The following is a 10,768-nucleotide window of genomic DNA, read 5'->3' on the forward strand; positions in this document are numbered from 1 at the left end:
TGGCCTGAAATCCAGACAGTTCCCACTGCATGTTTGGTCCATGTGCTGAATGCAGGAGTGGCAAGCTGTTGGAAATGCATGTCATTTGTAACATCCCAGAGGAAGACAAACAAATTAAGGTGACCTGGTACACATGGGCAGCAACCAAGCGACCAAGCACACTAGGAGATGTACTTGATTTTCTAAAGACAGCTGCTTCAGAAATTTCTATATCACCATTTTGTGAAGAGAAAACAAAGCACATTTATCCAGGCCAAAAAAATAGCTAACAAAAATGGTCAAAGAAACTGTGGTGCTGCTGGGAGACATTGCCGAAAACTACACGGATGCTTGCCAACACCAGGGGCTTCAATTATAAAACTTTGCGTAGGATTTGCGTCAGAAGTGGCGTACGGATGAAACATAGGACGTGCGTACGCACAGAAATATTCGAATTTATAAAACCGTGCGCACGCACATCCTACGCAGTTTTCCCTTAATAAATCACAATCAATTCTAAATGTAGCGCAGCTTTTGCGGCTTCATGTCACGCCCATAGTTGCCCATAAATAGTCCGTGAAACGCCCACAAGTTAATATTCATCGATTGCGAAATCATGGCAAACAGAGAGGAAATCAAAAAAACATAACTTCACTCAATGTGAAGAAGAAGTTATCGTTGGCGAGGTGGAAAAGAGGAGAAAAATGTTGTTTGGAGGGCACAGTGTGGGCATTACTAATGCCAAAAAGGCACTTGAGTGGCAAAAGGTTGCAGACGCCGTAAATGCGGTAGCCTCACAACCTCGGACCGTGGCCGAAATAAAAAAGAAATGGTCGGACATCAAAGTCGAGGCAAAAAAGCGTCTAGCGCTCCATCGCCAGAGTGTGTCTGCCACGGGTGGGGGAAAGGGGACACCGGAGCTGACCCCTCTTAATGAGAGACTGGCGGCTATTATTGGGGAATCCCTATTAAGAGTGGTGACTGAGGCGGAGGGGGACACTGACGCGCCAGATGCACCGGATGACACAGGTAAGTGAAATAAGTAAAATGAATGCAGTCAAGTCACATGTATGTAGGCTACACCATTACAGTTTATTCATATAGAACCATCTTTATTTCAGTCGCTGGGTGATCCAGCGGGGCCAGTGGTTACGATGCTGCAGCTGAGCAGCCGTCTGGACCCAGCGTATCCACGGCACGCAGCTCTCAACCCTCCAGCAGCGGACGTGTCCTCACCGATGCAGTCCTTGAAATGCAGAGGGAAGTCATTAATTCAATCAGAGAGGTGGCCAAGGAGTTGGGAGAAATCAAGACTGTCCTAACTGAAGTAAACTGCACAATGAGGGAATTCTTGAATAAATAATATATTTTTCCACACCTTTTGTTGTTCTTTACAAGCGACGCATCACTTCCAAACGCTGGCGCACAGCAGCAGCATTTGGCTCAAATGCCTGGGGATGGGGGTAACGGTCGGGGCCAACACAGTAATCGGCGTCAGGGGGTAGAGGCACGTTTTTAAGCTGTGCCACATTGTGTAGCACAGCACATGCCAGTACGATTTGGCACACCTTTTCAGGAGTGTACAATAACCTCCCTCCAGTGCTGTCGAGGCAGCGCCATCTGCCCTTAAACAGGCTGATGGTGCGCTCCACTATAGCGCGAGCTCGGCTGTGGCACATGTTGTAGTGCCTTTCCTCTGCACTATGTGGGTTGAGGAAAGGCGTAAGCAGCCACTGTTTGAGGGGATATCCACTGTCCCCTGCAAGGATAGTGAAAGGGGTTAAGACATTGAAGTACAGTAGAATGTGAAATGTCTATAAATCAAACGTACCTAGAAGCCAGCCATCACGCACAGCACCAGCCTCGAGTCTGCGTCCAACACTGCTGTGTCTTAAAATGAATGAGTCATGGGTTGACCCAGGCCACCGAGCTACTACATTAGTGAGCAACATGTCTGCATCACAAATAATTTGGACATTGATTGAATGGAAATGTTTTCGATTAATGAAAGCATTTTCAATAACATTCGGTGCCCTTATGGCAACATGAGTGCAGTCAATAGCACCGATTACGTTTGGGAAACCGTACATAGCTGCAAATTTAGCTTTCTTGTTTGCCTGTACACCCGCCGTGTATGGAAACTTTATGGAATCATGGGACAAAGCTATTATGCCTTTTAACACATCTGGCATTACCCGGATATGGGTCGGCTGAGATATACCTGACCTGTCAGCCAATTCCCTCTGAAAAGTGCCAGTCGCCAGGAATCATAGTATTAGGACTTAAAGTGGGACTGGCACGGCATGGTTCCTCCGAGTGCTCCTCTATGACGCTGGGCCCAAAAGACCGCAGAGGTCCAACAGGACGGCTCGAGGAAGTTGGAACCGGCTCATAAGCCACTCGTCCTCGTTTGCCAGAAAGTCTTCTTGCTGTCTGAAGATGCGTTCACTCCGAATCCTTCCATTTGCCACATCTTCTAAGAGCGCAAGATCGGCCATTGTGCGTCATTACGTATTGTGATGGGGCCTTTTATTTCCATCCATTTAATTGCATCTGACAAGCTAGAGATGTCGGTTATAATCTACGTGGAAATGAGAAATAGTTCAGTGCAAATGTAATTTCTTGCAGCTTTCTGAATGGTTGAGACATACGTCATACGTTATTTTATCAAAAATAAAACAAACTAAAGGCATATGCATGAATACCATGATTCGTAGCTGATGAAGAAATTTTTACTATGAAAACAACTTTCCCCAGTGGACAATTAATACATCTATCTATCTATTTATCGATATATATATATATATATAGATCTCCCTAATTATCTATCTGTCTATCTATTTGCATCTATATCTGCTCCGCCAGACGGACACATTGACGAAAATATCAGTTTTGTACATTATTTCGTTCTGTTTACCATATTATTTATGAGGATGAATTGCATAACATGCCAATATTATTGCAGAACATATTTCACTTTTCTTTTTGCAAATATGTGTTAATTTCCATTTATGTTGTCATTTTCGTTTGATTTTGTTTGTTTTACTCTGCAGATCGATGAACGGGTGTTCGTGTAGGCTGTTAATTGTAAGACTTGTTTTGTGAAGTCTTCATGTTATTTATTAGAGGCAGTATTGCCATTTCTTTTACACAACGGTCTACAGTTTCACACACTTTCACGTGTTTCTTTCATCTGCCGACGGTGTCGCCATTTCTCATTTCACCCGTTTTTGTGCGTACGCCTGGGTCAGAGCTTGCGTGAAGGATCGCACATTTTCCCGTGAAGTTTGCTTTTTATAAATACCAATTATTTCGTAGAGAGCGGTGTACGCCTTCTTTTGTGCGTACGCAACGTTTATAAATGAGGCCCCAGATCCAGTCAGAAACAAGTGACGGTGTTTCCCTCTGTTTTGTCGTCTGAAGGGGAACCAGAGTCATATGCCATAGAGATCGTGACAGCTTGGAACATGACAAGAGGTCTGTGGCAACGTTCCTTTTTTTCTCTCCGCCTCGGCCTGTCGGCTTGGCCTGGGCTCTTCCCACCTTCGGCCCCACCAGTTACGCTCTGCCTTGTGGCTCCACCGTGTTCTCAAAATAACTAAAAAATAAAATAGAACTTGAAAAAGCCCATTAATGGCATGTTTGAGTCATGCCCTTAACCAGGGCCGGATTAAGAGTTCAGAGGCCCCTGGGCACAATGACTTGTAGGACCCCCCCCCCCCCCCCCCCCCCCCAAACAACTTAACATAGAAATGAAATAAACAGTGATTTATTTTTTACCTTTTATCTTCTTTTGTGTTTAGCACAAGAAAGAAATTAAAACATGTATGGAACAACATTAGAGTGAGTGAGTAAATAATGACATCTTTTTTATTTTTGGGTAACTATCCCTTTAAGGACAAGCGCATGCATGTTTACTATTAGGGCTACTGTCTCTTTAAGATCTGCCCGCGACGATTTTTTTCTTATTTTTTTCTACTGTTCTTTCACTTTAGACATAACCAACTTTGTTTATGTAAACCTTGTGTGTATTTGACAGTATTAGAGCAATAAGACTCGAAAGATAACTTAGATAGCTGATAGCTAAGATAGCTGTTAGACAGGCTTTTAGTGCATGTTGCGCGTCGGCGGGTGTAAGTTAACGTTATTGCGCTCAGAAAAGCGCCCGTTAGAAAAGCACATCAGCAGCGAATGACATGTTTAACCGGCAAGGCTTTAAAGCACATGGAAATAATTAATTTTTATAAACTACAGTGTCCCGCCCGTTCCTCTGCATTTCATGTGAATATACGTCGCGCTGTACAGTATGTTGAGACGGAGGCGCCAGTACGGCAAACTGATAGAATGCACGATCCTACGATATTCGACTACGAAAAGCAGATCGTGGAGACATTTTAATCATAATATTTGACATAATATTTGACGGTGCCCAGGGCCCCTCAGATGTCATGGGACCCTGGGCAATTGCCCAGTTGCCCTAATGGTTAATCCGGCCCTGCCCTTAACCAACTATGTTTAATTTCCTCTTTCCATATTGTGAATAATAAATGTGTATCACTTTAATTAGCTTGTTGTTACACAATGGAGCCTAACCTATTGTAATAATTATTTGACACTCAGAATTATTCCTTGGCATCCTCACGTACTAAAACTGCATTATTTTTAATTGTTTGCGTGCTGGCGATATGCTATTACCTCCTGTGGAGAGTAATGTTAACATTTAAGGTAGCTGGTGAGAGAAAATGGTACTATCAAAGAGTCTAAAGAGGAAAGTTGATAGCGAAAATAGGGCATACAAATAAGAATGGAAAGACAACTATACGTTCATTCTACCTAGTATAAGTTTAGAGGTGTGTCTAGCGATCCACAGACTCTTTTGAATGTCTTTCGGAACTTTTCAAATTAAAAGCTCTCAATTAATCTCAAAATAAAACACTGCTGCAAAAACGTTCTCGTACTTTTATGTTGAAGGCAAAATCACTAAAGACAAAGTGATTGTGAGTAACTGTTGCTGTCATGACAGATCTATTTCAGCTATCAAAATAATCTGTTATATATTAATAATGCCAGATATTATTGCTGGGGGGCCAGTTTTGGCTTTCCGTCTGCACCCTTGGATCCATCAGCTTTGCCTCTGTCGATCGTCGCCCGGATGTCATCAGCCACATCTACACCTTGGCTCCTCCATCCCTCGACTCAGCCGGGGTCTCGTCGTTCCACCATCACCATCCCTTGTCCTCCACCTAAGCCCTCTCCTTCGCTGGCACAAGGTCGCACCTGTCCAGAGTAGAGTGTAATGTCTCATGAATGTTCTGTTGGTTTCATTATTATGGGACTTTTTAGTTTGTATTCATTAGCTCATGTGTTCCTTTGTTTAATTTCCCCATGTCTCCTTGGTTACAAATATGATTTGTTTTTCCTTCAGCTGTGTGTCATAAATTACCTAATTTTCATTACTATTTAAGGCGCTGTTTACACAGCATCGTTTTCAACTAAAAACGTAAAACTTTGTATGCATATCGGCCTTTCGTTTGCCTTACTGTTTAAGGGGCTGCTTTTTAACTAAAACCGTAAAACGATTTATGCGTTTTGGCCTTTCGTTTACACGAGAACAGCGTTTTGGGTGCCTGAAATTGCAAAGTTTTAAAAACGGGTTTCAAAGTGCAAGTTTTTGAATGCGATCTCCGTGTGAATCTCTGAAGACGATGACGCCATGCACATCCGTATTACGAGTTCAGTTTATAGTGTTTCAATGTAATCTAATGGCCTGGACACAGAATACAGGGTTTATTCGTGGATCCGTTTGAAAGTGGATCGTTTTGACAATGGTGTCGCCTGTACGTGAAAAACTCAAAGGAAAAATGTCTCCGTTTTAAGCATATCGTTGTTGTGTAAACGTACCCTAAGTTCTTGTGTTTTCAGTGTTCAGTTGTCCTGTCTCGTTTAAGTTATGCACAGTGTAGTTTGCATTAGATGGATATGTAACCCTCTTTCTCTCTGTCCACGCGTGCGCTGGTCTCTAGCACCGCCGGCTGCTACTCTGCGTTGTGTTGTGAATGTTTGTGGGTGGTGGTGGTAAAGAGCGGGGACTCAGACACAGAGGGGTTCGGGATCGTGGCTTGACCGTTTATTCCACAGCACGGCATCTATAGTGTTGATAACATGAACTCAACTTTTAAACTAGCAAAGTACATTTCAATGAACATGCAATTCAACAGCAAGCTCGTGCTGCTTATATTACCATAAATAGCTTTGCATTAGCCACCGTGCATTAATCACATTTTAAAGGAAAAACAAAACATTTTAACTCTCTGCATTACTCTGCATTTCGGTCTTTAGCAGTTTAAAACACAATATATATCAATAAACTGAACTTTAGTGCATTAATAACAAATATATTTTACATTTCTTTTTCCATTACCAATAACGTGGCTTACCTATAGTGTTGATAACATGAACTGAAGAAAAGATCACGCACTACTCGCGTATCAACACTACGGTACATCGAGAGGCTCAAACCGCGCTAAAGGCACTTTAATCTGTCCTAATACAAGTGTTATAGTGACACCTTGTGGACAACACAATATACTGCCTTACAGATATATAATATAGATCTAATGTCTATCTGTGAATAATGTGATTCATGTAAAGAATTAAAACACCCAGAACTCTAGTTAGAATCAAAATGTATATTTTATTATGTGCATATCATGTGTACAGTTGATATTCATAACATTAATGCTGAAAGTAACCAAATTAAACTTCAAAATAAACTAGTTTAAACAATGGTAAAGGCCAAATCTGTTTGCTACGCACTCGTCACTTTGTTGCAGTTTTTGTGTTGGTAAAGATGAAGTGCAGGAAGATATGTGAGGTTTTATTAAGTGAACTTTGTGTAATTGCTTCACAAATCTATTGAACAAGTCAAGTTTGTGTTGAAAGATTTTCATGAGATGTTTTAACTATGTTTTGCACGCGGTGGAAACTGGCAAAAGTGCCAGAGGAAACGCTGAAAGTATGAAAAAAGTTTGTGTTTTCCTTCTTGATTGAGGTGAATTCCGTCATCTTTGTACAGGTTTTGGATTATTTTTCCATTTTTGAGAAATGCTTTTGAAGTGTTTAGATATAGAATATTTCTTGTTTGTGAAGTCCAGTGTTGAATCAAGCTGTTGCATTGTTTGATTGTAGTTTTCAGTGTGGAGTCGTCATTCACTCGTGGTAAAATAGCACTGATTGCGAAATACAGAACGTGTGGATTGACCAATGAGATTCTTGCTGTGAGATTTTTCATTCGCTGGACGACAGTCGATGCAGGCGCTCCACTTGCGATGTCGTTTGTTCCTATGTGGAGAACCACTATTGTGTAGTTGTGTAGTTTCTCAAAGTGTTGTATGTGTTGCTGAACGGATCTCAGGAGCGTTGTGTCTGGATGAACCCAGCATTGAGCATTTGGAAAGTAGTCCTCAATATCCCGACACATTGAGTCTGTGAGGAAGCAGACCTGTAGACCTGTGAGAGAGAAGACATACTTGCTTTTACTGTGTTCACTATATGAATTATGATTATATTTTGTTTATTAATATTGCATGTGTTACCTTGTGGTATGACGAATGTTCTTCTGTTGATTGTAGTTGTTATTGTGCCTTTTTCTAAAGAGAAAGAAAAGTAGTAATGAATGATTTTGCAAAGTTATTGTAATCTCCCATATGGTTTTTAAATATAATTAAGAGGATTTGTACAGAAGAGTTGTAACAACTCTAACATTGAGCACTCAAATTTCACGGTTTATGCCAAATTAATGTTTTTGTTAGATGCATGAGGCGACCGAAATAAATAAAACTACTTAAATGGACACTCGTATGATATTCGTCAAAAATATCACAAATTTCTGTAGAGCTGGACATTTTAATAAGGATCAAATGACTGAGTTCAGCTTTGAGAATGAAACCAACCTTTTTGTTCCCCAGTATCTTCATGTTTCACTCTGAATGTTTCTTCAATCTTCACATCTTCATGTTTCACTCTGTATGTTTCTTCAATCTTCACATCTTCATGTTTCACTCTGAATGTTTCTTCAATCTTCACGTCTTCATGTTTCAATGCTTCTTCAATCTTCATGTTTTCACTCTCCTCTTTAATAAACTCCATCTTTATAACAGTGCCACGTGGATCTCAGTCGCTTCACCAGTAGTGCTGCAGGCTTCAAGTGTGACTAAAGCAGTGAAACATTCTGGTTTTATACAGATTTCAGGAGGCCGTCCTTACAGGTGAAGATTAAACAAACAAAGCACGTAAAGGATGTAAGCAGTTACAGGAACGTTCACAAGCTCTAATCCAATCAGCTCAACTATAGCAGTGATTATCATAGACATCAGGAAGAGTCACACCTTCATCCATTCATTCACACTAAACTCAGCTATTGTTCAGCATCAACAACAACACCAATTAAAGTAATGAGACAGAAGCAGCAAGAGCCATTGAAGACAAAAGCCTCACAATTTACATTTGTATTCCCACACACCTAAAGCAAAAGAGATTAATTTTAAACATTTACCATTCTGCTGACTTGCTAAGGCTAAATAATTTCACCAAAATAATTGTCTAGTAAAATTATATTCATTTCCCCTGCCACTTGCTCACCTCACACTCCTGTAGCAAACACAGACACAGCTTCTTCAAAGATGGAGTTGGTCGAGCTTTCGCTCCGATCGGGAAACTTTACCAAAACATACTGATAAGTTGTACTTTCTTTCAGTAAGAGGTTCAGGCAATAATTTATGTGCCTTTGTTAGAAATGTATGTTTTGTTTTTACAATCGCTAGGACACATTTCTCATTACTTAGGTCACAAGTGTTCTTCCTTCAATTCATTACCATCCATTCAAAAGGGAAAACTTAGGAAATGTGTTCTGTAATGTAAACATGGACCATATAACTGCAGTGAATTATAAGCAGCTGAGTGTCAATCTTGTTTTGTTAAGAAATTTTACACACAAAACATTGTATAATACTGTCTGATATAAGTGTTTTTAGGTCTGTGTTTTATGATTGAAAATGTGTGTTTGATGGGAGAAAACCTTTGCTAGTGTTCTGGGAGAGTGAGTTGATCTGAGACAAAGTGTTTTGGTAGTTTTAGTGCATTATGAATGTAAAATTAACTTCTGTGAAGCTGAAAGTTGGTTTGGAGAACTGTGTGAAGAGTTTTGAAAAAGCGACGTAAGTATTCAGAAATCTGTCCTAGTGATTGTACAAATCTTGATGATTGGACATGAAATGAAAAGATGATTCCTTCCAAAAATAATTCCCTTCCAACATAAGTACTGCAAAAGATCATTATTTTGGTGAAAATTCAATTGTACCCTTAGAAGGTCAGCAGAAGGGTCAATGTTTAAAATGAATCTCTTGCTATAGCTGTGTGGGAATAAAAATGTAAAATCATGGTAAATGAGGCTTTTCAGCTTTTGTCTTTAATGGCTCTTGCTACTGTCTCATTACTTTAATTGGTGTCGTTGTTGATGCTGAACAATAGCTGAGTTTAGTGTGAATGAATGGATGAAGGTGTGACTCTTTCTGATGTCTATGATAATCACTGCTATAGTTGAGCTGACTAGATTAGAACTAGTAAAAGTTACTATAACTGCTTGCATGCTTTACATGAAGAAAAATGAAGATGTGAAGATTGAAGAAGCATTCAGAGTGAAACATGAAGATTGAAGAAGCATTCAGAGTGAAACAGGAAGACTGAAGAAGCATTCAGAGTGAAACAGGAAGATTGAAGAAGCATTCAGAGTGAAACATGAAGACTGAAGAAGCATTCAGAGTGAAACATGAAGACTGAAGAAGCATTCAGAGTGAAACATGCTCATATGGTCAGTGATCGAACACCCTCCATCTTCAAACAGAGAAGAACTCCTCAATTGAGTTCAGAAAAGGCTAGTTTGCAGAGAGGAATTGTATACGGGGCTGTGCTGCAAAACATTCGTTCACAAGGCGAGAGTGGTGGAAGGCAACATTTTCCCAAATGATGACATGATACAAAGTAATGCCAGGCCTCAACAGCCCTCTCTCCTCTCCTCTTCAGTCTTTCATTCAGTGCATCAAGAAATGTGACGAGGCGTTCTGTAATGTTGGCACCGATAGTTAGTATGTGGCAAAGGACAGACTGTCTCTCCTCTTGTTCACTGTCTTTTTTGCTTTCAAGTTCGCTCTTCTCATCAGTAGAATTTAGAAGATGAATCTGAAGCAAAAGTGTAAGTGCAGCTTCATTTGTAAAAAATAAAATAAAAATAAACAACATCTTCAAAACAAAACAGCAGTATTTAGATCCAACCCAAATGTAATGAAATCAAAATATAATTGAATAAACAGCCCACTAATACAGTCTGAAGACACAGAGCTGTGAGAGGCCCATCCAAACACAAACTTCTAGAGGAACATTTAGGTTATAATAATACTTTATATTGTGCAAAATCTTTTATTTATCATTTACATACCTTGAGATGTATATAGAAATCTCTTGGATGTTTCCACTCGGAAATCGTCTCTAAAAGACTGCAAAAACGTCCCCAGAGACCTCAATCAGAAAGCACAAAGCGTCTCTTTAAAGTGAATTTCGTTTTGTATTATATGCATCTTAATTTTAATCAATGTTTCATCAACCAATTGCCTGAATTGAATAAATAAGTAAAGCAGATAATATATCACGACACGGAGGCGCATGAACTGGAGCTCGTCTCATAAATGAACCGAAACTCAGCATAGCCTACTTGCCTCACAGACCTAAGAAATAT

General features: G+C 40.1%; 1 protein-coding gene and 1 long non-coding RNA gene across 2 annotated transcripts; both read right to left on the bottom strand.

Moving 5' to 3' along the window:
* Positions 1-1,053: 1,053 nt before the first annotated feature.
* LOC307003794 lies at positions 1,054-3,660 on the bottom strand. Its single transcript, XR_013798812.1, has 3 exons — positions 1,811-3,660; positions 1,358-1,738; positions 1,054-1,225 (listed from the first exon to the last, which is right to left on the bottom strand). It is a non-coding gene; the product is annotated as an uncharacterized lncRNA (long non-coding RNA).
* A 3,528-nt stretch (positions 3,661-7,188) lies between these two features.
* Positions 7,189-8,247, bottom strand: LOC307004523 (uncharacterized protein; the record flags this gene model as incomplete). Its single annotated transcript, XM_079623842.1, has 4 exons — positions 7,932-8,247; positions 7,575-7,628; positions 7,303-7,488; positions 7,189-7,208 (listed from the first exon to the last, which is right to left on the bottom strand). Exons 1-4 carry the CDS (start codon positions 8,125-8,127, stop codon positions 7,189-7,191), a joined length of 456 nt encoding a protein of 151 aa, XP_079479968.1. The 5' UTR covers positions 8,128-8,247.
* Positions 8,248-10,768: the final 2,521 nt, after the last annotated feature.

The sequence above is a fragment of the Phoxinus phoxinus genome (assembly GCF_949152265.1).
Source record: "Phoxinus phoxinus genome assembly, chromosome: 9".
NCBI lineage: Eukaryota > Metazoa > Chordata > Actinopteri > Cypriniformes > Leuciscidae > Phoxinus > Phoxinus phoxinus.